This window comes from Prionailurus viverrinus, chromosome D4 (genome assembly GCF_022837055.1).
Source record: "Prionailurus viverrinus isolate Anna chromosome D4, UM_Priviv_1.0, whole genome shotgun sequence".
Taxonomy (NCBI): Eukaryota; Metazoa; Chordata; class Mammalia; order Carnivora; family Felidae; genus Prionailurus; species Prionailurus viverrinus.
In genome coordinates this window covers 3,690,311-3,718,136 of record NC_062573.1, presented here as the reverse complement: position 1 = coordinate 3,718,136, position 27,826 = coordinate 3,690,311, and the positions used below count along the sequence as shown (strand labels likewise).

Genomic DNA, 27,826 nt, shown 5'->3' with positions numbered 1-27,826 from the left:
GTAAGATGGAATAGAAATTTCATTTAAACTATAGCAGCTCAGTGTGGAAAAGGAGAAACGTTTGAAAACTAGAAAATAAAACTTTCCTATATACTCCTACTCCTATAAAAGAAAATTACTCTGGGTTATATAACAAAAATAAACCTCCCACCAGAGATCTTGGAAATCTTGAATTTTTTTTTCCTGCAGGAGGATTTATTATTTTCCACTGAGTGTCCATTCATGCGTTTTCTTCTTGTTTCTATTCATAGCACCAGATCCTGACTAGCATGCACAACCTCAAAAGAAAAGAAAGACTAAATACAAACTGCTAAAATGTAAAAAAATAAAGCAAAATAAAAAGGCACATGTTAAGACTGGTTACCTTGGAGTGGTGCCATAATGTCTAACATGCACAATGGTGCTGATGGAACTCACCTTGTATGCAACGCTGTTGGATGAATCCACGATAATAAACAGTGGCTTCCTTGTGAAAGGATAGAGGTCTCCAGGATGAAGGCTGGGAAAACAAAACAATGGTGACGATGAATAACTGTACAACTAAACTGGCCAAGTTTCAGAAATCTTATTCTTCAGTTTGGTCTGCTCACATCTCCTTTTTTTTTTAAAAAAATTTTTTTTTCAACGTTTATTTATTTTTGGGACAGAAGGAGACAAAGCATGAACGGGGGAGGGGCAGAGAGAGAGGGAGACACAGAATCGGAAACAGGCTCCAGGCTCCGAGCCATCAGCCCAGAGCCCGACGCGGGGCTCGAACTCACGGACCGCGAGATCGTGACCTGGCTGAAGTCGGACGCTTAACCGACTGCGCCACCCAGGCGCCCCTCACATCTCCTTTTCATCATGGCACTGAGCAAAAAACAAAGATCAACTCAGCAAGAGACAAAACACGTCTCTATTTACTGGGATACACACGTTAGCAGTTTTATCTAGAAAAATGTTCAGAGATCATTATTATACAGGAATATTCAAGCTAAAGAGAAGTCAACAGATATATAGATGGACAAAACATACAATAGGAAAATCCCACAAGTCAGCATTTAGGTGCTGGGTTAGTATTTAAAAGCTCCTTCTAAGAAAATGTTCTGAAAACAGGATGTACTAACACAACCAGATTTGTATTTCAATGTATTTATTTTAAAGATATTTAATATTTCAAGCTATATCTTAACATTGCAGCAATATGCACAGGCTCTCCTTTTACTATTCTTTACGTTTCCTCTGTACCTCTGCGTCAGAATCAGATGGGGTGCTTGTTAAACGTATAGATTCATTGGCCCACAGAAGACCTATGGCACCCAAAGGCTGAAGTCCCACAATATGCATTTGGGAGCCAGTGCGTAGGAAAAGATAACAATTTTGTGCATGCTCTCTTATCTGTAGCTTACTGGACAATGGGTGTATGTATAAAGATATTAATGCAAATGTAAACATAAATATATAAAATGATGTGTCAATGAGTAACATCATCAAACCAATATGTTTCAAATGTAAGTTTTTCTTTTAAATAATACAGGTTTTTAAAAAAAAGTTTATTTACTTTGAGGGAGAGAGAAACAGAGAGCTGGGGAGGGACAGAGAGAGAGAGAGAGAGAGAGAGAGAGAGAGAGAGAGAGACAGAAGGAATTCTAAGCAAGCTCTACACTGTCAGTGTGGAGCCCGATGTGGGACTCGAACTCACGAACCGCTAGATCGCGACTTGAACCGAAATCGAGAGTCGGACACTTAACCGACTAAGTCACCCAGGTGCCCCAAACATAAGTTTTTCTAATATAAATCATCTACAACTAAGGTCAATGACAGCACGAACATATGGCTTGGAGGAATCTTAGTTACTATACACATAATTTGAAATATCTCCCTGTCTTCCCTTTCTCATTAATATGAACAGCTATAACATTTTTGTGTAAAATGCGATTAGAAATGCAGTTTCAGACAAGTCCAGTCTCCTTTGTAACAAGAAATTGCTATCTCTCAGCTAGAAAAATTCTAGAGCCAATAATGGCCCAAGCAGTGAATGTGTTGTACTTAGAAAAAGAGTGAACATTCATAGGTGAAATTTCCTTAAAATCATACACCTAAGTTCATTTATACTATATCTAAACAACAGACTCTTATATTAAAAAAGCTTCTTGCATGGATGTTAACATGTATCATGTCTTGACATATTATTTATGTATACACGTAAAATCTCCTCCAACTTGAATGTTAATTTTGTTCGCTGACATATCCCCATGACTGAATAGTGCCTGACATATAATACTGAATGAAAAATTTAAAAACAAAGAACAGCCAAAAATTCTAATTTCCTAGGATAGTCAGAGCCTGAAATATTGCTAGAACCCAAATACGTGTTATACTGAGGGAATATTTCTAGTACTAAAAAAAGTCCCCATTCACTTAATGTTTTCTACAACAGACGTTTACTTTCATAATAAGGAGAGACACCAGAATACATACCAGTGCATCTCCTTGTGGGACTGATTTCGTTTGTGGATGGCATCTCCATTTATAATATCCCGGTTACTATTAGTAAGTACTCCGCCAAAATCGTAAGGACCTATAAAAACAAGGGAAGAATCCTAGACTTCAGCTGGAGAATAACATTGATCTGATGCTCAAAATTCAAAGGTCTTGTGCGAATCTCTGATTGATACAAGTGGAAGATAATCACAAAACATTTTAAACATTTTAAAATTTAACATCCTAGTTTAATACAATATTTAAATGATTTCAGCATGTTGCCTGTTTCAACATTTTAAAAAATCATTTAATTATTTGTCAGTTCTTCAAACAGAAGATAATGAGAAACAAAACAAGAATCTACTGCACCCCTTCATTCTGGGTAGTAAAAAGGATGGAGAGCTGGGATGTTCAAAATGATCTTTACATTTCAAGCAAAATCAAAATCTCACATTCAACCAAATTATCTAAGTGAGAAAGTTGCAGAAAGAAGACCTAATAATTTCTTAAATATAATTTTAAGTGAGCCACCAATTATAAAATTTAGGGAAAAACTTTGAGTGGGACTTGAAAATTCTCATTGATAAACACTTCATTTTTAGAAAAGGAATGCCAAATTTCTGTGTGTGAAAAAATCTGTTATTATCATTATTATGTCAGCCACTGTACTTTCGGTTTTAAAGTTAGCCTTTCCTACTGATCACATTGGTTAGTTGAACTCTTGTCTAAATGGAACAGCTATGCGATGTTAGGAATCATCTCTCCCAAAGGACCATTTAGTTAGTACCTCTTGTACTTTAAAAAAAGGAAAAGAAGAGGTCAATATGTTAAATGGGAGCTCAGACAACCTGATTCAACAGTTTATGTTATAAAACATGGAAAAAGGGGCACTGTGGTGGTTCAGTCGGGTAAGTGTCCGACTCTTGGTTTCAGCTCAGGTCATGATCTCATAGTTTGTGAGCCCAAGCCCCACGATGGGCTCTGTGTTGAGAGCGCAGAGCTTGCCTGCGATTCTCTCTCCTCTCCTCTCTCTGCTGCTCCCCTGCTCGCTCACTCTCTCTCTCAAAATAAATAAATAAACTTAAAAAAAATTACAAAATTTCCATTTATTTAAAAATAAAATTACTAGCTTTATTATAAAAAACTTCAAAGTAGTTTATGATTGTGTGTAACTGTTAATGTTGTATTATATTTTACCCCTAAAAATCACTTCAATGAAAAGACATTGAGATTTATTTTGTTTTGTTTTCATTTTAACACTTTAAGAGGACCTGTACGTCATGCAAGGAAGATGGCAGGGACATGCATTGTATAAAGGAATGCAAATTTCAACAAACAGATGAAGAGGAAAATGTTAAGGATGTTAAGAAAAAAAATTTTTTTTTTGTCCAGACAAAGATCTAATTGCCTAATTTACATTCAAGTAAATTCTGACCAATTTCATATATTCTGGACTTATATATTCTGAATAGTTTTAAAAAGTTTTCATTCTGAAATAGCATCCCAATATTCTTCAGGTTGAATCCATAAAACGAAATAAAGGACAGAAACAAAATCATGACAAGGACTTGAACTTTCACAGTTACAGCAATGCACTGATTTCTACAAAGACTTTCAGCCACAATGAAGCCGCTGACCAGATTCCCTGACACATTAACGGCCCAGAAAAATTCAATGATGTGAAGTAGAAAATTAGGCTCAGTTATTCCATACATATACAAATATATATGTGCCTTTGGCAAATTTGATAATGAGGCATGCATTTAGTATATGAATTGCTGATGATTCGTGGACTTCAAAGTATAATATTTCAGCAAATAAAATAGACTGGAGTATCTACAAGATTGTCAATTCAACAAAGAGACCAGGCTTCAAATCTGGAAGCCTCTCTGGAAAGCCTGGGATGGTCTGTGGGCTATGGGCCATCATCTTGTAGAAAATAAAGAGAATTCAAGCCCTGCTCACGACAGGGAGCATTCCTTTATTGTACCTTCACTATCAGAACGACCTGTGGGGAAAACGCCAGTGGCTGACAGGTAAATCAGAAGTACACTATTGGCAGGCAGCTCCTGAAATTAAAGAAAATCACATATACAAAACAAAAAACAGTTTTATTCAAAGTTCCTGACATTTTAAAGTTGCAGGGATAAGAACCTAATGTAAGGTATCACTGTCTTCTCCAAGAGGACAGCCACTCTTGCTGGTTTCAACTCATAACTGTTTATACAACAAAGAGTCAATATGAATCAATAATCTATAACTATTGCCCAAAGTTTTGAAGACATGTTCTGCCTTAAAAATTTCATCATTTAGAGAATGTTCTTGGCAAACCTTGAAATGGTGAAGTAAAGATCTTGACTATGGGTCTACAAGATAAACTCCTGCCCATGGCTTCCTCTACATAAACTTTGGGAGGAATTCACTATTTCTCATGGTTCTTTCAGATGACCACAGGGCTTGCCAGAGCTGCCTGAATACATAACATGCCTGTGCAATCTGACTGTTATATCTACAGTAGGTTAGTAATAAAAACCTGGAGAAAGAAGAATGATAATTAATCAATACTCTCGTTAATTAACGGTAAGGAACATTCCTAACAACATAAGCAATTTCCATTCCTAAAATAGTTGTGATTAGGTATACTGAATGCAGATTTCATTTTCATATTTTATCTACATTCTTGACTCAAATATTCAAAGAAAAGAGTGACTCTCAGATTCTATTTAGGGCACACTTCCCCCCATACAATAAAAAGTATTGGATCATATATACCTTAAAAGATGCTGCTAAGAACGTGTAGAGTTGGCTGAAGGTTGGTTTGTAGAGCAGATACTTGTGGGGGTTTTCTCGTCTGGTAGGTTTATCAGCTGATTCCTATATTCACACACAGAAAACAAGACACATACAGGCTGATTTTGACAGATGAATTATCAATGCCTATTTTTACTATACTCTTCATCAAATATCTTTTTATTACTCCATGTTACTGTTATTGTGCTTATCTCTCCTGTGCCTCATCGAGAGAGTTCTTTATTCGCATGCATGGCATTTGTTGAATAACAGCATTCCATGAGGAGCAGAAGCAATGATGGTGTTACCAAAATTGCAAATGTGGAGAGAAGATCACCTGCATTCCTGGTTTATTCATCTGGGAAGCTAAATTCATTGGCTCCCTTTCCAGGGCTTGTAACATCCGGAACATGTCGACAGTCAGCTCACTAAACTTAACCTGCATGCAAAACAAACTTACCATTAATACAGTATACAGACCTAGGAGTCTCTGATCATAATATTACTCCTGACATTCATGTGTACTTAATGACACTGGGTAATTTATTCCCCAGTGTTTTATTGTAAAAAATTTCAAAAGACAGAAAATTAAAAGAATTATATACATTGTATCATCCAAATTCTATACCATTAAAATTTTTTGTATTTGCTTTACTTTATCATGTATCTTTCCATTTATTTATATCTTTATCCATCAATTTCCTCTGGTATTTTTAAAAACATAAAAAGTAGTCATGTAAACAACAAGACCTATATTAGCATCCTTAAAAAAACATGCTAAAAAAACAAAAACAAAAACAACTTTTTTTGGCAAGGCAGCCTGCTGAAATATGGCTATGGCCCATATTTCATAACCTCTTCAGTACATTTTGGCCTTATACAATGTTTAAGACCGCATCCTTTTCTGTTTTGAATAATACTTATATAGAACTTCAGGTAGGCAATGTTTATTATTATTATTATTATTATTAATCATGATTTATGCTTTAATCCCCATCATCTATTTCACCCTTCTCCCTACCCACCTCCCCTCTGGTAACCATCAGTTTCTTCTCTATAGTTAAGTGTCTTTTTTTTGGTTTGTCTCTCTCTCTTTTTTCCCTTTTATCATTTGTTTCGTTTCTTAAATTCCATATAAGAGTGAAATCAAATGGTATTTGTCTTTCCTTGACTTCCTTACTTCACTTAGCATTACACTCTCTAGCTCCATTCATGTTGTTGCAAATGGCAAGATTTCATTCTGTTTTAGGGGTGAAGAAAATTCCATTGTATATATACATACCACCTCTTTTTTTTTTTTTAATTTTTTTTTTTTCAACGTTTATTTATTTTTGGGACAGAGAGAGACAGAGCATGAACCGGGGAGGGGCAGAGAGAGAGGGAGACACAGAATCGGAAACAGGCTCCAGGCTCTGAGCCATCAGCCCAGAGCCTGACACGGGGCTCGAACTCACGGGCCGCGAGATCGTGACCTGGCTGAAGTCGGACGCTTAACCGACTGCGCCACCCAGGCGCCCCAATACCACCTCTTTTTTATACATTCATCTATTGATCAACACTTGGGCTGCTTCCACAGTGTGGCTATTGTAAATAAGGCTGCAAAAAATATAGGGGTGCATGTATCCCTTTGAAAATATGTTTTTGTATTCTTTGGGTAAATACCCAGTAATGTAATTACTGGACCATAGTGTAGTTCTATTTTGTAATTTTGTAAGGAACCTCCATACTGTTTTTCAAAGCGGCTGTACCAGTTTGCATTCCCAACAAGAGTGCAAGAGGCTTCCTTTTTTTCCACATCCTTACCAACACTTGTGTCTTATGCTTTTGATTTTAGCCATTTTGATAGGTGTGAGGTGATATCTCATTGTAGTTTTGATTTGCATTTCCCTGATGATGAGTGATGTTGAGAATCTTTTCATGTGTCTGTTGGCCATCTGTATGTCTTTGGAGAAATGCCTGTTCTGTCTTCTGCCCATAGGCAGGCAATGTTTTAATTTAAATTAAATTTGCAAACCAATGGCTTTTAACAGCTAAAACTGGAGAAGTACTAGAAAAAGTTAACAGTAACAAAAATGAAAAGTGTAAGAGAAGGATACAAAATTAAAACTTGTGTAAATAATGCATACAGAAAAATGTATTCATTCAAAGCGCCTGGGTGGTTTAGTCGGTTAAGCGTCTGACTTTGGCTCAGGTGATGATCTCACGGTTGGTGAGTTCGAGCCCCGCATTGGGCTCTGTGCTGACAGCTCAGAGCCTGGAGCCTGCTTCAGATTCTGTGTCTCCCCTCTCTCACTCTACATCTCCCACACTCATGCTCTGTCTCTCAAGAACGAATAAACATTAAAAAAAAAAAATTAAAAAAAAACAGAAAAATGTATTCACTTGACACTTTTCTGATATCCCATAATTTCCAGTAAATTTACATTTCTAGTACATTAAATCCTCATCATCATGGAACTATTCTGTCACCAAAAAAATCTGAAATTTGCTATGACAAATATGCTTAAAAATAATTCTTTTTTTTTTTTTGCCTGACCGTAAAAGTAATATACAGATTTATAAAGTGGTAAAGAAGAAAATAAAAATTACTTATAATTCTGCTATTCAGAGATAAACCTTTTATGATATTGGTAAGTTTCTTCCTAGTTCTTTTGCCTGTGCATATATGTATACAGACATTTTTTTAAATTTTTTTTTCAACGTTTATTTATTTTTGAGACAGAGAGAGAGCATGGACAGGGGAGGGGCAGAGACAGAGGGAGACACAGAATCTGAAACAGGCTGCAGGCTCTGAGCCGTCAGCACAGAGCCCGATGCGGGGCTCGATCTCATGGACCGTGAGATCATGACCTGAGCGGAAGTCCCGAAGTCGGATGCTTAACCGACCAAGCCACCCAGGCGCCCCTTCAGACATTTTAACATATATGAAATAATTCTGTTTACATATCTCCATACCAAGTTTACTTTTACTCACTATATCATGACTGTATCTTCCTCTGTGATTACAAATTCTTTCTAAACCTTTAAATGCCTGTAATACAGCCCATATGTGGACACTGTGTTATTTAATCAAACATGTCCTCACAAATGGATTTAGGATATTTACAAGGAAACAGTAATTACGTGATGTTAATCTGTAATTCTGTAATAATAAGCACTATTTTTTTTTTAATTTTTTTTCAACGTTTATTTATTTTTGGGACAGAGAGAGACAGGGCATGAACGGGGGAGGGGCAGAGAGAGAGGGAGACACAGAATCGGAAACAGGCTCCAGGCTCTGAGCCATCAGCCCAGAGCCCGACGCGGGGCTCGAACTCACGGACCGCGAGATCGTGACCTGGCTGAAGTCGGACGCTTAACCGACTGCGCCACCCAGGCGCCCCAAGCACTATTTTTTAAATTGAATTTTAAGCACAATTCCTTCACAATTCTTTACCTGGTTATTACAATTACCAATAATGAGCGCATCAGCCAGAGACAACTGTCCCACAATCATGCCCTGTTCCAGCAATGGTGCTCCTGTCTCCGCAAGGCGATTAGATGTGATAACAATGGTATTATCATCATTCAATACCATTACGGGGTCCGCCTGGAGAAAAAAAGGAATAGTTGATGGCCAAGGCAAAACGTCAACATGATAAATTATTCCTTCTTATTGACATATACACACAATAAAAACATATGCCACATAGGCATTTACTTCTCCATTATTATGACAATCTCTCTTGTCAACTGACCTCAATGAAAGCTGCTACTTCTTGAAGCACCAAGTTCCATTCCACTTGATCTTCAGTATTAAAGCGGTGAGTATAATCTTCAATTTCATCTGACAATTCCTGATTTTAAATTTTTCACAAAGAAAAACAGTTATGGGGAAAATACATACAAATAGATTGCTATATTGTACCATATTCTTGACAGAAATTGATATAGTTAAGCCTGATTATTATAAAAAAAAGAAGCTTGATTATTATCAATATATGGTCCCAATTATAGCCCAAAATGAAGAAAACTACTTTATTTTGCTTTAAAATAAAAGACTCCAGAATGATACACATCAACAAGATCTTCACAAAGATCCAGAGCAACTCATATCTACTCAATTCTACATCAGCAATTAATTTTTTGAAGGTAAAACCCCAAGCTTTTAATGCTTAACAACAAAGACTGTCTAGATGATTTTCTTTGGATTCATATCATACTGTGTTTTGGAAACAGTCTTATTAGTAACTAGAGGTGGAGGAAGACAGAGAAGGACTTGTCAAAACTAACATGTGATACTTGAGTACCAAAATTTAAGAGGTATCTTGTGGAAACAGCTGGCTGACTGCAGAGTGCAACCAGAACGGGGTGTGAATAATTAGAGACATTAAGTGAACCCACCTCCAATTTACCTGAGGTAACAAAGGACAGCAATGCAGACACAGTAAAAGGATGGAAAAACCCAAACTCATTCGCAATAACTTTGTGAAACATTAAATGTTTATTCTTGACCCAACCTTTCAATTATTTCCTCTTAAACCGATTATTTTAACTTTTGTTTGCATTTTGCAACCATCCATTGATGTGTGGTGAGATGTAAAACACGCTTATGGGACAAAAACAAAGAATTAAGAGAACTGTCTCTCGCTAGTGTGTATCTGAAATATGAAGAGGGCAGGAATATTCTTTTAGATTACCCTTGTCCAAAGTTACCACACTTTTGAATGTTTTAGATATAGATATACTAAATTTAGATATGCTAGAATTATTTTTATCTTAAATCTATTTTTAAAAAAGCAAAATTATCCATACACAATTACAGAGTAGGACTTTAATAATTTTATTTATTTATTTTTAAAATAATGATTTCTTTTTATTTTATTTTGAGTGAGAGAAACAGAGTATACATGGGAAATGCACATGAGCACGTGTGCACACACACGTGGGGGAGGGGTAGAGAGATAGACAATCCCAAGGAGGCACCACATTGTCAGTAAAGAACCTGATGTAGGGCTTGAACTCCCAAACTGTGAGATCATGACCTGAGCCGAAATCAAGAGTCAGATGCTTAAATGACTGAGCCACCAAGGCACCCCAGGATTTTAATAATTTTAAAGTACATTTACCTTCACCAAATCCTTCACAACATCCATTTTGTTGAGAAGAAGACAAACTACAATAAATCTTGCATAGTATCGAAGCTTCTTAACGACCAACTCAGGTCTACGGCAGATAAATGGGAAATTACTCATTAGATTAAAAAAGAAAACATGCTCTTTGATTTTTCCAACTTTCTGACAGCTTTTACACTTTTTTAGATCCTATTTTGCACAGTCATAAACATTTCTGCATATAGCCTACAGCTGCATTTAGCACATTTCTTACTCACAGATTCATTATGTTCATTCACAAATTCATTCATTGAACAAATACCCACTGAGAACTTAGATGCATCAAGCACCCTGGTTAAGTGCTAGAGAAATGATTAAGACAAACAAATATAGACACAGCCTCTTCTTCATAGATCTCAGAGACAGGAAACTACCTAAAATGTACCAGAGACAGACAGACACTTAAAACACAGCGGAATAAGTACACTGAGAGGAGAAAGGATGCTATTTGAGCTCACAGACAAGGCTTCCTAAAGAGAGTGATGTTTAAGGTGAGATGATAAAGAGTAGAAGACAACAGGCAGGAAAATACGAGCTGAAAAGAGTTCCAGGACAAACATTCTTTGTTTTGGAAACTTACTTTCTGATATTAATACAATCAAACCAGTTTTCCTAAGCTTACTGTCTGTGTACCCTGTCTTTTTCTATTCCTTTACTTTCAAGTTCCTGTGACTTTTCACTTTGACCCATTTTCTCTTAATGTTTATTTATTTACTTTTGAGAGACAGAGAGAGACAGAGTGTGAGCAGGGGAGGGGCAGAGAGAGGGAGACAGAATCCAAAGCAGGCTCCAGGCTCTAGGCTGTCAGTACAGAGCCCGATGTGGGGCTCGAACTCACAAACTGTGAGATGATGACCTTAGTTGAAACCAAGAGTCGAATGCTTAACTGACTGAGCCACCCAGATGCCCTGACCCATTTTTTGCAGACAATGTAGAGTTAGCTTTTTAATCCACTTTGACAGTGTCTGCCTCATAGACTCGGGTACTTGGACCATTTACATTTTATCTTACTGTTGCTCTGGCTAAGGGTTTGCATCTCTTACAGTGCTTTATGTTTTGTTTTGTTTTGTTTACAGAAAGAGAGCACAAGTGGGGGAGGGGGCAGAGAGAGAGAGAGAGAGAGAGAGAGAGAGAGAGAGAGAGAGAGACAGGCTTAAGCATGCTGCTGGCTGAGCATGGAGGCTGGGGGCTAGATCCCACGACGCTGGGATCATGACCTGAGTCAAAAGTAAGTCAGATGTTAAACCAACTAAGCCACCCAGGTGCCTCTGTGCTGTTTTCTTCCTTTCTTTCTTTCTTTTTTTTTTTTAATGTTTATTTATTTTTGAGAGAGAGAGAGAGAGAGAGAGAGAGAGCGAGCCAGGGAGGGGCAGAGAGAGAGGGAGACACAGAATCCAAAGCAGGGTCCAGGCTCTGAGCTGTCAGCACAGAGCCCGACGCGGGGCTTGAACCCACGAACTGTGAGATCATGACCTGAGCCGAAGTCAGACGCCTAACCGACTGAGCCACCCAGGCACCCCATCTTTTTCTTTTTTTTTAATGTTTATTTATTTTTGGGAGTAACAGAGTAAAGCAGGGGAGGGGCAGAGAGAGAGGGAGACACCAAATCCAAAGCAGGCTCCAGGCTCTGAGCTGTCGACAAGGAGCCTGACACAGGGCTCGAACCCACCAACCGTGAGACCACGACCTGAGCTGAAGTCGGATGCTCAAGTGACTGAGCCACCCTGTGCTGTTTGTTTTCCATTCGCCCCTTCTGCATCTGTGTTTTCTAGTGCTCTTTTCAGTTAATTATATTTTAGTATTCTACTTTATATGTTCTATCAGTTTCTTACTTATACTTCTTCCTTATTATTCTTTTAGTGGTTGCTAGGAGTAGCAACCCATACTCTTAACTTATCAAAGGCTATTTACAATCAATATTGTAGCTCTTCACACCTGAACCTGTATACTCATCCCTATGAGGAATATCAAACCTGATATTTCTAATTTCCACAGCCTACATTACAATTATAATAACCCTACAACAGTATATTTTTATAGATGTTTGACATTTTCCATAATAAAATTTTAAAAAATGCCTCTTTGACCCAGGAGTTATTTAGAAATGTGTCTACTAATAGATTTATTGATTTTTTAGACAACTATGTTGTCATTCTTAATTTTTCATGGCACTGCACCATGGTTAGATATCATACACTTGAAAATAATTGAAACCTGTTTTGTAGGGGCGCCTGGGTGGCGCAGTCGGTTAAGCGTCCGACTTCAGCCAGGTCACGATCTCGCGGTCCGTGGGTTCGAGCCCCGCATCGGGCTCTGGGCTGATGGCTCAGAGCCTGGAGCCTGCTTCCGATTCTGTGTCTCCCTCTCTCTCTGCCCCTCCCCCGTTCATGCTCTGTCTCTCTGTCCCAAAAATAAATAAACGTTGAAAAAAAAAAAAAAAAAGAAACCTGTTTTGTGTCAGGTATAAGTCAATTTCACAAAAGTCCCAGATAAGCTTGAAAATTATGTGCATTTGCTTATTGTTGTAGGCAGTTTTAAGCACATTAGAACAAGTTTTTAATTATGTTACATAAATCTCATTTTGTGTCTTCTGATTCATAAATATAGTACATTAAAAATCTCCTTATATATTGGGCCATTTATCAATTTCTCCCAGAAAATAAGCTAATTTTTGTTATTTATCATAATGTTACATTACTGGGCATATAAAAAAGTTTAGAATTTTTATGTATATATATATATATTTTTTTAAAGGTTTTTTTATCTTTATTTTTGAGAGACAGAGTGTGAGCGGTGGAGGGGCAGAGAGAGAGGGATACACAGAATCTGAAGCAGGCTCCAGGCTCTGAGCTGTCAGCACAGAGCCCAACACAGGGCTCAAACTCACGAACCGCATGTTCATGACCTGAACGGAAGTCAGACGCTCAACTGACTGAGCCACCCAGGTGCCCCATAGAATTTTTATATTTTTTGAGTTGTTCCTTTTACCATTATGAAATAAACCTCTATCCTTAATAATGCTCTCTTTCCTTAAATACAGTGCCATTTCGGGATGCCTGAGTAGCTCAGTTGAGCATCTGTCTCTTGATTTCAACTCGTGTCATGATCTCACGGATTGTTCATGGTTCGTACCCTGTGTGGGGCTCTGTGCTGATAATGTGGAGGCTGCTTGGAATTCTCTCTCTCTCTCTCTGACCCTCCCCTACTCACTCTCTCTCTCAAAATAATAAGTAAACTTAAATATATCTCTATCTATCTATCTATCTATCTATCTATCTATCTATCGTGGCATTTCTTCCCTTGGTATCTACTTTATCTTTTTCTGTGTACCTTGTATCTCTAGAAAATCTTTTGTAAACACTAGATTACTGGATTTTCTTTTAAAAGGCATACTCATGAGGGGGTGGTGGGAGGAGAAAAAAAGGGATACTGATAATCTCTGACTTCTACCTAGGAAGTTTAGACCACTTTCACTTACTATGATTACCAGTGTACTTGGATTTATTCCTACTTTGTTTTTTGTGTTAACTATACTTTTTTTTTTTTAGTACACATTCCTTCCCTAACTTTTATTGTAATGATCATAATTTTATTATTCACTTTCCTCCCCCTTCTACCTGTTTAGAAATTACACATTCTCCTTATGTTATTTAAAAACATTTTTCTTACTATTTTAAAAAGCAAACTTTACTTACTCTAAGCTTGTTCTGAACAATAAATGGATCTTATTGGTATGATTTAATTCTTGACTTTCTTTCTTCTTTCACGTTATTATTATCCAGAATTTGGCCCCGTTTTATCTTGATAACCTCAATTAGCCATCCTTAAACTTACTGTCTTATGAAGTCCGTGATTTTTAGGAAACAAAGGGATAACTTTTTTCTTACCAATCCTTATATATCACCCCTTCCTTCCGGTTTCAATTTTCCTCTTCCTAAAGAAAACCTTACTAGCTCTTTCACATCACCAAAACCAAACACTCTCTTGTAAGGTTGTCACAGCACTGGTCACAGGGTTGATAATCTGAGGATTCTCCTTACTTTCTTGACAGCTAAACTGTCCATTTAAAAGGACAGGTGAGGGGCGCCTGGGTAGCTCAGTCGGTTGGGCGTCTGATTTCGGCTCAGGTCATGATCTCGCGGTCTGTGAGTTTGAGCCCCACATCAGGATCTGGGCTGACGGCTCAGAGCCTGGAGCCTGTTTCGGATTCTGTGTCTCCCTCTCTCTCTGACCCTCCCCTGCTCATGCTCTGTCTCTCTGTCTCAAAAATAAATAAATGTAAAAAAAAATAATAATAATAAAATAAAAGGACAGGGGATCTGTTCAGTCAGCATCTCTAGGTGTTTGGGGAACAGTATTTTAGATTATCCAGCCTGCCACATTGTCAGAAGTGGAATTCAAAACAGGAGGAAAATTTGTAGGATGATGTCAATTCGCAGTTGAAATACTAATAAGACAATTCCTTTAATGTTTTGCTAAAATAAAATAGGTTCTATGAATCTATATCATAGATGATACAACTATGTAATGCAGATTACACAAACATACTGAACCAGGGATTAGCAAAGTTTTGTAAATGGCCAGACAGTAAATGTTTTAGGCTCTGCAGGCCCATATGGCGTCTGTAGCATATTTTTCTGTTTTCGTAACACTTTAAAAATATAAAAAGGATTCTAAGCTACCAGACAGTTCAGAAACAGGCCACAGCGTGCCAACCCCTGTATTAAATAAACATACAGAAGTAGGTGGATGTATTCTATTTTGGAAACCACTGTGTTGGACTGCAGCAAAGCACAGATAAAAAAGTCAGTGCTGTCCACTTATACACACGAGAGGCTGTCCCAGGCAGGCCCACAGCCCACTGCCTGATAACACATGAAACTGTAGAAGAAAAAAATCATCCAATGAATCACACTGGAAAGGTCCACATCACATCCTCCCAATAAACACTACTAGGAAGTGCCAAGGTTCTCAAGTTTAGATTCACGTTTCCCACAACGTAAAACTTCCAACACTGTCACTGCTGAAGTTGACATCACGATCCTTTTGACAAAATTATTCTGGCACTCCAGAATTGTAGCTTTGTCCAGCCTGCCAGGCCCACTAGTTCTAAAACACTGACTCTTTATATGTTTGCCTGAGACACTATTTTCCGAGGTGGCTAACTGCAATGTGTCCCCAGGCTTCTGGGTACTCAGAAACTTCACCATCCCCACATCTAACTCCGACCAGGTTGAGCCTTAGCCATTTGCAATACTAGTCAGGGTTTGTGGCTCCGAGGACAAGTGATTATGTGGCAACGTCTCCTCTACTAAATAGGACGGGCCCTTGGAATGAGCATTTGTTTATGCTTAGTGACAGGCAGTCACTTTGGTGACTGCTGAAATGTACTGTGACTTCTGGCTTTAACACAGTCCTTAGGTACTGAGACAGTGCAGAGAGCAGTGCCCTTTGAGGAGAGATTTTTGCTTTTAAAGCAATTGTGAAATTGTGCAATACTGTTACTTCTTAGTTTTAATCAACCAGCTGTTGATTTTAGCAGCTGTCACTAATAGCTACCCTGACTGTCTCCCTGCTCTGTATGAACTAAGAAACAAACAACCCTACCAACTGAGTAAAGTCCTTCCTAAGGTACAGCGAACAAGGGCAAGATTTTGCACACAGGATTGTCCTTTGATTCTAATTTAGTGGCCTAAGGCAAGAGATTTTGTCATCCTGGTTCCAAATAATCCTGCCTCTGTTCATCTGCCTTGCTCTAGGAGGCAGCACAGGAAAACCATTCATATGTGGCATTTGCTATTAGGACAGAAAGTGATTTTCATAAATGAAACTGCTGGATTTGAAGCCAAGGGGCCAAAGGCCAATTTCCCTTTGAGTGAATTAGAAAATGCAGAAATGTGAATTATAAAGGTGTTTCACTGTTGCTTAAAATAGTTCTTTCCTTATATGTCTTTTTCATACTGAGAAGATATCATATAGCCCTTCTGTGTATTTTTAGAAGTAAAACTTATCTCATCAAGAATTCAGACAAATTGTACATGAATAGAAAGAAAGCGGGTGGGAGTCTGACGAAATATAACTGTAGTGAAAATACGTGAAGGAAACCATAAGAAATCTGAAGGAGAGGTGACTAACGGATCTTCTGATGGAAGAGTGAAGCACGGTGACAACTTCGGGGGGAAATGGAGAATCTAGCATCTGTGTGCCTTGCTTGTATCAAGCAACCTCCTCTGGACAAGCCTGAACAGGATCTGTTAGGGAATGAAGGGGATTTACAAGAGTGGGGCTTTCCAAAACATGTTGCTATTTAGCTGGAAGGCTTATGATAGCCAAACCACAAAGTGTTCTCTAGAAAAATATGTCAAAGTTATGTTCTCTTCTACTGCTAAGAGAATATAATCTTTTCACTGTATAACAACTGTGAGTTCTGTTGCCGGTAGTAGGGAGAACATTCAGATCTACTACGCCTGAACTTTCTCTTCTAACAATTCCGGGAATACGAGTCACAAAGATTCTCCAGCAAAACCCTGACTTGTTCAGCAATTCCGTCTTCATCTGGAATTAACATCCCAGTCTACCTGGGCCCCAAATATGTCTGTAACTCCCATGAGAAGATAATCCTCTGAAAGGAAAAGAGAACACCTGTATACCTTCTTTTCTTTCTTCTTCTCCCACCCAAGCATCTACCACACTGCCAGATATGTAAGTGCTCAATAGATTATTATTTGGAATGAATGATTTCTATCTGATTTTTTTTCCCTACAGCTATGCAACTGTAACATAACGGGTTTATCAAATACAACGTAAACTGCACCGGCAGCCTTTTCTTTAGTCCCACGGACAGCTGTCAGCAGGCTTCTGAATGCATATGAATTCAAATTACCCAGGCTAAAAAGGACAAAGGTTATCAGCGAAGCCTCACTTTGGAGTTGTTTCTTTTCTATGAGAATTTGTGTGGCCTTAATCTTTCATATAGAAACAATCAACCCCTTCTTTGTGCTCTGACTCCACTCAGGTACTGTGACATCTGCTAAACATATATTATAACATTTATTGCTTTTAGGTAACATACCTCTGTATGCGTAAAAAGGCCTAGTACATTGTAAGGCACTCAATAAAGCCCATTCAAATGAATAAAAGTTATAAACAAATGTGTGCTTCTCTGCATAATTTCCACACAGACTAAAAATTCTGAGTGTTTTATCTCTTTCTAAAAACATAGTAGGTGCGTACCTGTCCTCTTTATTGACTTGAGAATAATATGATCTCTGTCTGATTGCAGAATAGAAGGAGAAAGCCTCATTCAGATAGCTGGTCTCAGATGTGCGTAGGCTATGGAAAAGAAAAATCTTCATATTTGACAGTGTCTCAAACCATTTATGATGAATACTTGTTTCATTCCTCTGCTATTCCTCTACACGAGGGGATGGGAATGACTAAACTAAATTTGAATCAGCAAAGCAATCATCACATCACCCTTACAATGTGTAAAAATAATGGTAATTAAAAAAAAAAAAATACCTCCCCACTGCTCCCAAGCCTTTTTTGATGGCAATCCAAAGTACAGACTATTTTCGTTCTTTGAAGGGATTCTCCAAACAGCATTCCACCCAGTTACATCTTTCATGACCTTCCCCAAATCCATACACAGTCATTTGTCCTTTGGTTCATTTCTTCAGTTTTTTTCTCACAGGACTCAGAAATGCGCTAATCAATGTGAACCTTCAGAGGGCGATGTATTCAGTTCTCTAACATCTTTAGTTTTACAAGGGACTTCTTAAGAAAATATTCTACCCGAAAGAGTGATTTTAACAGGGGAATGATGGATGGTATCTCAAAAGACAGGAAGAGGAAGAAGTTCTATATAGTCCAAGCTTTTTATGGTATAACTGATATTACTTTATGAGACCTAGATTCCTAAAAGGAGTGCTCTTCTTTGCTTGACTCATCGCTAAGGATATAATCAAAATTATCTTTATCTGCTTCACAAAACCTTTTAGATATATCTTACAAGTATGAGTTTTAAAGTATTCCCCCCAAAACCACTCATTCAAACATACAAGTTATGTATTAAGATTCAAGTGAAGCGTTTATCTAAAACGGAGATCATAATCATTTGTTATAAATGCGTCTGCCCAAATAAACTGTTTGGAAGGTAAGCCTTTTAAGCAAATAATGTTACTTGGATTATGGAAGATCATTTCATAAGACTGTTTTGATTACTATGATCTGGGGTTTCATTTGTACCTCCTTAGTTTTCCCTCCTACCAAGTAAGTATACTTCTGCATGCTGTGTTTAAACCAGGATAACGCTTTATTTTTTTCCATATGCAATTCACTTACTAATAATGGTAGTATAGCTGCCCAATCTTAGAAGCAATTTCCCCTATTTGCCACCGCTTCAAGCCATACCGATTATCCAAGACTTGTCTGTTTTACATAGGAGATAAGAAAATAGAAATAAGAGACTATAAATTCCAAAAATAACCAAATCTGTAAATTTAATAGGATAAAATACCACCCAATTCAGAATTCAAAATCATGAATTTTTCATGAGATTTCAACATCATCATTCAATTAAATTCAAAAAGCAGTACTAAATGTCTATTTAAAGTAAGTTGAAATATGAAAAGAAACCGTTCTGAGCTAAGCTCATGAAAATTAAAAGCAACACCCCCAAATAGCTTTGACCAATAAACAATGCCTACATTAGAATGAAACCATGAATCAGCCTACCTATGTCACAGTTAATCTGAACCATTTCAGATATGACACTGTCTTTAAAAATCAGATGAGAACATTACATTTTAAAACCTTAAATAAAAAGGAAAAAAATCAATTCGTTTTCATTTGCGTCATGAAGAGGAAATATATTAAAATGCACCAAGAGATAAAAAGGTCAAAAGTGGGACTAATATAAAATGGACCTTCACTCTCCTGTAACTATAAAATTCCTTTACCGATGCTGCTGCTGGAACTTCCAGAGTTTGGTGTAAACATCAAAAGTTCTTCCAAAATAGGACTGCCACTGCTTCTGCCCATATTGTGGCAAATCTCTGTAATACAAACAAACATGTATTAAATCAATTTCTTATGCTATTTGGAAATTAGGTCTTGTGATGGTACAAACTGGATATATTTAAAACATTTGCATTCAGGCTTTCTTTTACTTAAGTTTATTCATCATTGAGAGACAGAGACAGAGACGGAGCACAAGCAGGGGAGGGTCAGAGAGAGGGAGACACAGAATCTGAAGCAGATTCCAGGCTCCAAGCTCTGACCTGTCAGCACAGAACCCGACGTGGAGCTCGAACCCGCAAAGCGTGAGATCATGACCTGAGCCAAAGTCGGACACTCAACCAACTGAGCCACCCAGGCACCCCCAGTCTTTCTTTTAAGAAAAAAAGTAACAATTTTGGGAGTGGAAATGGTTCTATAACAAGAGCTCAGGACATGTTCTTTCCTATTCTTCCCTCCTACCTCTGTTCATCCTTAGTCTCCTTTGTAGATGCCTGTTCCACGAGGTTTCTAGCACTCTCTTCCCTCTCCCTGGCTGATATTATTCACAGTCACTTACAGACTGATAATGCCAAATGTTTATTATCTTCATAGAAGAACTCAGCACTTTGAAAAACATTCCACTATCTAGAAGTGGATGTGCAGGTGGTATGGTTGTCCTCAATTCTTCTATCCTCTCCCTATGGGTGACACTATACATCCCTGTTCTTGGCCCTGGTGACTCACCGTCCACTAGAGACAAACTCCTCCCTGTCATAAGGAACATGGGCCTGGCCTTAAGACTTGCTTTGGCCAGTGAAATACAATGGCAAGTTACCCACACCATGTCTGAGAAGATGACGTAAGAGATACTACATAGTTCAGCATTTTTACTTCCCAACAACCTAAGACCAAGATAGGGCTGTTCCTCAGCCTGGAACACAGAGTAAGACACACTTAATGGAGCCTCAGAACTGAAGACATCTTATAGCTAACATGGGAGCTAGAAATAAGTCTCTACTGTACTAACGCACTAAAATGTTGAAGTTGTTACGGCAGCCTTATTGAGAAAAAGCCGGTACAGAAATGGATACCAGGAATGGGCTATTTCCATAACAAATACACAACATATGTAACACTGGCATTGGAATTTAGCAGCACCAAACCGTTACTGAAGGCTGGAAAATGATGACACATAGAATACAGCGGCAAAACAGCATCTGCCTGCAATCACTTGGAAAGGAGATGAAGTGACTAACGAACTTATGGATTTATACAAAGAAACCGGGAAAAGTATGTTACTAGCCCTGGATGCTATTAGCTGCACTTAACAAAACATGAGAAAGATGAACTCAGAAAAGAACTTGCTACAAGCAGGGTTGAAAGGAAAAGGGATAACCCACGAGTTCCAGAACTTTCAGAATTGAAAGATAACAACAATTTCTAATGCATACAAGTAAAAGATACAATTGAGAGATGCTGGCTATAAATGCCACTTACAACTGAGTCTCACTCTCAGGGTAAAACCTCTTCATTAAAGCCCAAGAATAAATCCATGAGGGACACGTGGGTGGGTCAGTCTGTTAAGCCTCCTACTTCAGCTCAGGGCATGATCTCACAGTTCGTGGGTTCGAGCCCCACATCAGACTGTGCTGACAGCTCAGAGCCTGGATCCTGCTTCAGAGTCTGTGCCTCCCTCTCTCTCCCTGCCCCTCCCCAACTCACGCTCTGTCTCTCAAAAATGAACAAACATTAAAAAAATTTTTAATTAAAAATGTCATTTTTTTAATTAAAAAAAATAAATCATTTGACTTGACTAATATGACAGAACTAGAATTGCAGTCATCAATTTTCCCTTATTCTTGAGACTCGGCTCTATTCTATTGGTTTTTCTATTTCCTCATTAACATTCTGTTAATTATTACAGCTTTATAAAAAGTATGGCATCTTTCTTCTTTTTTTTTTTTTTCAACGCTTATTTATTTTTGGGACAGAGAGAGACAGAGCATGAACGGGGGAGGGGCAGAGAGAGAGGGAGACACAGAATCGGAAGCAGGCTCCAGGCTCTGAGCCATCAGCCCAGAGCCTGACGCGGGCTCGAACTCACGGACCGCGAGATCGTGACCTGGCTGAAGTCGGACGCTTAACTGACTGCGCCACCCAGGCGCCCTCTTTCTTCTTTTTAAGGAACACCACGGCTGTTCTTGATTCCCTGTACTTGCCCATGACCTTTAACATTAGCTTATGAAAGTTCTACCAAAAAAAAAAAAAAAAAGTCCTAATGGGTTCTAATGAGACCTCAATGAATCTAGACATCCATTTGGAGAAATGCCATATTAAAAATAATTTTTAGTGTTGGGGCACCCGGGTGGCTCAGTCGGTTAAGCATCTGACTCTTGATTTCCACTCAGGTTATGATCTCACGTGCGGAGCCTACTTGGGATTTTCTCTCTCTTTCCCTCTCACCCTGCCCCTCCCTTGCTCACACTTGCACTCTCTCTCAAAATAAATAAGTAAACATTAAAAAAAAATAACACAATTAAAAGAAGTAACTTTTAGTGTCAGTAGTATCTCTTTCCATTTATGTTGAAAATAATCACTAAATTTTACAATGCTTTGCACAAAGGTCTAATATTTAGTTCACATTACTACAGTGTCTCATATTTTTATCGATTTGTGAAAAGTATCTGTATTCTTTAAGTTATGTCTTTAAATTATTTTTTGATGGTGGAAAGTTTCAGACATATACAAAAATAGAGAATAGTACAATGAATCCCCATATACCATCCCAAGCTTCAGAGATAATAAATTTGGGGCTGATCCCTTCTACCTGCGGTTGTCAGATAAAAGTGTTTTTGTTTGGGGGCCCTCCACTCCTTTTCATTAATCTACCTGTCTGTGGTAATATAACTTTGTCTAAATCAATACCCCTCTGATCACCACTAGCACTATTTTCAATTAAGAAAAGAAGGGCAGGCTATATTTTAGAATGATCCCTATAACCCAAATGTCTACTAAAATACTTAAAATAGAGAAACACTGAAATGACCCATAGTAAAAGGAGAGACTTTTAAATATAAATTCTCTCATTTAACCTAAGTTCAACTTGTATAAAAGAAATCCTTTATTATTATTTTTTTAATGTTTATTATTTTTTTGAGAGAGAGCAAGTGAGCGAGCAGGGGAGGTGCAGAGAGAGGAGAGAGAGAGAGAGAGAGAGAGAGAGAGAGAGAGAGAGAATCCTAAGCAGTCTCCGTGCTGTGAGCACAGAGCCCAACACAGGGCTCAGTCTCACAAATCGTGAGATCATGACAGGGGCTTTAATCAAGAATGCAACGCTCAACTGACTGAGCCACTCAGGCATCCCAGAAACCCTTTATTTAGCTCACATAAGTAAGTAAGCTGAATGTTCTTGGTAAATTATACTAATATATAGAAATTTGAGGTAGTATTTTATTGTTTGGTTGTTAGGAGGTGGAGGGAGAAATCCTTCCAGATTTCATACATACACAGTATTTGTGTATACAGGCACAGTATTTATCTTGTTTTGTAATGTCAACTTTTTCACTTAATATACAATTAACATTTTTTCATGTTTAATATAAACATATGTAGCACGGTGTATAATACACATACATATTTGAGATTAGAAGAAAGAGACCCCCCCCACACACACACTCACACACAAAGCTGCTATATATTTTTTAATTTACTTAACAAAGGATACATAATTTCATGGAAATAAGAGAGCTACAGAGCAGAAACAGATATAGCTTATGTTTATAAAGCATTTCTCTTTTTTTTAATTTTTTAAAATTTATTACTTTTGGGAGAGAGAGTGAGAGCACAGGGGAGGAAGAGAAAGAGAGGGAAGAGAGAATCGCAAGCAAGCTCTGTGCTGTCAGCACAGAGCCTGACGTGGGGCTCAAATCCACAAACTGTGAGATCATGACCTGAGCCGAAACCCAGAGTCGGGGGCTTAACCAGCTGAGCCACCCAGGCGCCCCTGTATAGCATTTCTCCTGCCCCAGTCAGGTATCTTGCTATTGGTGACACTTGCCCTGCAATTAGACAAGGTATAGTTACTACATATAATTCTACCAAGTGCTAAGTACTACAAAGGCCAGAGAATGTGATGTGAAATATGATTTCTACAATCAAAGAGCTTATTACTTAGTTAAATAGAAAAGACTAACACACGTACAGAAAAAGAAAAAATAGCACATAAGTATTAACTTATATGGTACTGAATAAAAATAACAGAAGACTGTAGAAAAGAGGTATATTGGAGGGCTTGAGGAGTCAGGGAAAGCTGCTTAAAGAGAGAGATATGGATACGCAAAAGAGAAAGAAGAGATCATCAAAGAGAGAGAGAGAGAGAGAGAGAGAGAGAGAACTAAGATAATATGTAAGAGGAACAAAGGCAATTATCAGCTAATAAAACCGTAGCCAGACTTCATTCATGCAACTGTGGACAGCTAGTGGTGGATGGCCTCCCTCAGACATCTCACCGTTGCCTGGCTGGCAGCAAGGGTGCTGGGTCATGTGTTTCTCATCCAATAGGCTAGCTCAGTTTCCATGAGGTTGGTTGCAAGGATCCCAAAAGCAGCAAAAGAGAGGGCGGCTCTAATGTGCATCGTTCTTTTTTGATTCTTTGCATCATGTTTGCACCACCCCATTGGCTAAAGGAATCGTCACGGCCAAGCCCAGAGTCAGTGTGGGAGGGGATGACTCAGGGGCATGGATACGAGGAAGGGAATGATTTTTATAGGCAATCTACCACAGAGATCTTATATTTTTTTCTTTCTTTTTCAATTTTGAAAATAATAGAAGTCTCTTTTAAAACAAAAATCTATACAGTATATAGAGTAAGAAGTAAAAAATACCCTATTGTTTTCCCCCTCAATTCTAGCCCCCAGAAATAACCACCATTAAGGATGGATTTTCTATGTACATTTAAGTAAATATGTGAGTTTTTCTATTATTTTACATAAATGGGATCAAACTACATATAATGTTCTATAACACGCCTTTTCACATGTCTTTTAAATTTAATAATATGTCAGGGTTTTTAAATACACACATAATTATATCAACATTTACTGTATACAATAAACAAACTATTTAACCAATCCCTTATTAACATTTATATTGCCTCTAGTTTTTCCCTGTTATAAAAATGCTGCAGGGGCGCCTGGGTGGCTCAGTCGGTTGAGCATCCGACTTCGGCTCAGGTCATGATCTCACAGTCTATGAGTTCGAGCCCCGTGTCGGGCTCTGTGCTAACAGCTCAGAGCCTGGAGCCTGCTTCAGATTCTGTGTCTCTGTCTCTGTCTCTGTCTCTGTCTCTGTCTCTGTCTCTCTCTCTCCCCCTCCTCCACTTGTGCTCTGTGTGTGTCTCTCTCTCTCTCAAAAATAAATAAACATTAAAAAAAGAAACGATAGCCAAGTTACGGAAGCAGCCCAAGTGTCCACAACTGATGAATGGATAAAAAACATACACCATGGAGGGGCGCCTGGGTGGCTCAGTCGGTTAAGCGGCTGACTTCAGCTCAGGTCATGATCTCACGGTCTGTGAGTTCGAGCCCCGCGTCGGGCTCTGTGCTGACAGCTCAGAGCCTGAAGCCTATTTCAGATTCTGTGTCTCCCTCTCTCTGACCCTCCCCCGTTCATGCTCTGTCTCTGTCTCAAAAATAAATAAACGTTAAAAAAAAATTTAAGGGGCGACTGGGTGGCTCAATCGGTTGGGCGGCCGACTTTGGCTCAGGTCATGATCTCACGGTCCGTGAGTTCGAGTCCCACGTCGGGCTCTGTGCTGACAGCTCGACAGGCTTGGAGCCTGCTTCAGATTCTGTGTCTCCCTCTCTCTGACCCTCCCCCGTTCACGCTCTGTCTCTCTCTGTCTCAAAAATAAATAAACATTAAAAACAAATTTTTTTTAATGTTGCAATGAACACCTTCATACTAATAATTTTGAATAGTTATGTGATAACGAGTAAAAGGTAAATTCTGTAAGTGGAGTTAATAAGTGAAAGAAGATATGCATTTCTCTACCAGATGTTAAGACAACAAATAAAAAAGCAAAAGGTTTCCCTACATGAAATTTTCAGGTATACGTAACACGAATGAGCTCCTGACTGCATTTTAAAATCCATTTCTATTATCCTTATGATAAGGAAAAAGTCATTTCAGATTATAGAAATAGGTTAACTACAGACACCAGTTTCCACATTTATTGCAAGTTTTCCTCTTTTTTAATGTCTCCATGTACCTCCAGCGAGAAAGAGCTAATCAGATATTTTAAAATTGAAGTTGCCGCCAGAATCTTTAAGACTCTTATCATGTAGCTGCTGCTAGGAAGACTGTGTTATTACATAACAGCATTGAGTTGCAACATCACCATCACCTCCACGGGAACTGACAACTCTTGGGTGCTTCTTTACCGATACTGTGTGAAGTCTTTAGGCAAATTTTCAAGGAAGCATGTGCTTCCAAGTTCTTCCGAGTTTCCCAACTGACAGATTTAATAAACCTCAGTAATACATTCTGTTACGAGAGAAAACAGAACTAGATACAACTCAGTGCTCTGTGTCATGACTATGTATATAATTTCAAGTGTTCAGCGTAAAGGGCTTTAAGGAAGGGAATTTTGTATGAGGGCTGAAAGCACATAATTGGTGATCCAAAAGGCCAAAACAAGTAAGTTGTAGTACACAAAGATTTTCTGATATAGCTATGAACAATGCTGGCCAAATTCTATAGTATTTTCCTCAAAATAATTTAGAACATCTGCCACCCCAGCCATAGGGGCACCTGGGGTGGCTCAGTCAGCTGAGTGCCAGACTCTTGATTTCGGCTCAGGTCATGATTCCAGGGTCGTGGGATTGGGCCCCGCGTTGGGCTTTGCAGTGGGCATGAACTCTACTTAAGATTCTCTCTCTCTCTGCCACTCACCCCACTTGCATGCTCTCTCTCTAAAAATAAACAAAGAAATACATACATAAAAATAAAAACAAAAACTCAGGGGCACCTGGTTGGCTCAGTCGGTTAAGAGTCCAACTCTTGATTTCAGCTCAGGCCATGATCTCGCTGTTACTGAGTTTGAGCACCTGCACTGTAAGTGCAGAGCCTGCTTGGGATTCTCTCTCTCTCTCTCTCTCTCTCTCTCTCTCTCTCTCCCTCTCCCTCTCCTTCTCCCTCTCTCCCTCTCTCCCTAACCCCACGCTCATCAAGCATGCACATCCTCTCTCTCTCTCTAAATAAACAAACTTTAAAAAAAGTAATAATTAGAGGCACCTGAGTGGCTCAGTTGGTTAAGCATCCAACTTTGGCTCAGGTCACGACCTCCTGGTTTGTGAGTTCAAGTCGTACATCAGGCTCTCTGCTGTCAGTGCAGAGCCTGCTTTAAATCCTGTCTCCCTCTCTCTCTCTCTGCCCCTCCCCTGCACATTCTCTCTCTCTCAAAATTAAGTAAACAAATATAAAAAAATAAAAAATAAAAAAAATAGTAATAAAAAAATTAAAACGCAGCTATACAGACAGGAATTTCTTTTTCAACAGAGTTAAATTTTTGTTTAACTTCCTAAAGGCTAAGTCCTGTGACCACCCCTTCTCTAATAAGACCTATCACAGAAGCTAATATACATACCACTATAATTTGATTAGAGTCTAAAACTAACTAAGGTATTTTATGAAGAGGTTTAGACAAATTCCTCTACTATTCAGAGCTTGACTATGGTTTTAAACTCTGAATACATCATTTGGTTATTAATACTGATGTCAGAGATGGGAAATTAATGGTCCATAGAATTAAATTAAATGGGGCTCTGTGAATTATCCTGTAAGCTAAATGACCTGATATTTCACTTTTTGTAAAGGCACCTATGTTATAAATTGACTGCTCATATTCTTCTTCCAAAGCGTTAGTAGAAATTGAAAGTATGACACTTATCTCGCTCCTTTTTTTTAAATCCTCAACTCTACCAACGAAAGTTCAGAGACTACAGTAGCAAAAAGTGTCGTGCAAATGATTAAACCTGGTTCTTACCTCAGAGATGTTTCCAATGTAACGCTGAGATGTCAAAACTTAGGAAACCTCTTCTGGGTTTCTATAAATCAACCATCCTAACTAAGCGGAATTAGCTAAGATGGCTGACACCCACCCACACCTGACATCCCAGCCCGATAGCCACCCTTCCATCCTCACGTCCGTCCTCCCTGTGGTGTGCTGCTGTGCACCATGTCCACCATCTTGTAATTCTCTCCTTTCTGTCCTTCCTGTTCTCTTCTACTGGCTTCTCTTTCCTTAGTCCCATAGTTAAATGCTTGGCTTCTCTAGGGCATATATGTGTGTATGTAAACACATTTACACACACATACACACATACACACATGTACACACACACACACACACACACACACAC

The 27,826-nt window shown here is 38.5% G+C and overlaps 1 protein-coding gene across 9 annotated transcripts in view; it reads right to left on the bottom strand.

Moving 5' to 3' along the window:
• SCAI (suppressor of cancer cell invasion) overlaps positions 1-27,826 on the bottom strand; it is a 159,737-nt gene that overhangs the window by 42,925 nt on the left and 88,986 nt on the right. For 8 of the 9 annotated variants that reach the window (XR_007146359.1, XR_007146358.1, XR_007146357.1 and 5 more), the window contains 11 exons: positions 19,367-19,462; positions 18,750-18,836; positions 17,640-17,738; positions 10,362-10,458; positions 8,991-9,089; positions 8,690-8,842; positions 5,591-5,692; positions 5,236-5,337; positions 4,454-4,532; positions 2,461-2,560; positions 418-499 (listed from right to left, as the gene is read on the bottom strand). Coding sequence is in view for 6 of the 9 variants with exons in the window: in XM_047830469.1 (XP_047686425.1) it covers positions 418-499; positions 2,461-2,560; positions 4,454-4,532; positions 5,236-5,337; positions 5,591-5,692; positions 8,690-8,842; positions 8,991-9,089; positions 10,362-10,458; positions 17,640-17,738; positions 18,750-18,836; positions 19,367-19,462 (1,096 nt within the window). In the remaining 3 variants the exon portion in view is untranslated. The remainder of the gene's footprint in view (positions 1-417; positions 500-2,460; positions 2,561-4,453; positions 4,533-5,235; positions 5,338-5,590; positions 5,693-8,689; positions 8,843-8,990; positions 9,090-10,361; positions 10,459-17,639; positions 17,739-18,749; positions 18,837-19,366; positions 19,463-27,826) is intronic. The other variant, XM_047830470.1, reaches the window with a different exon arrangement.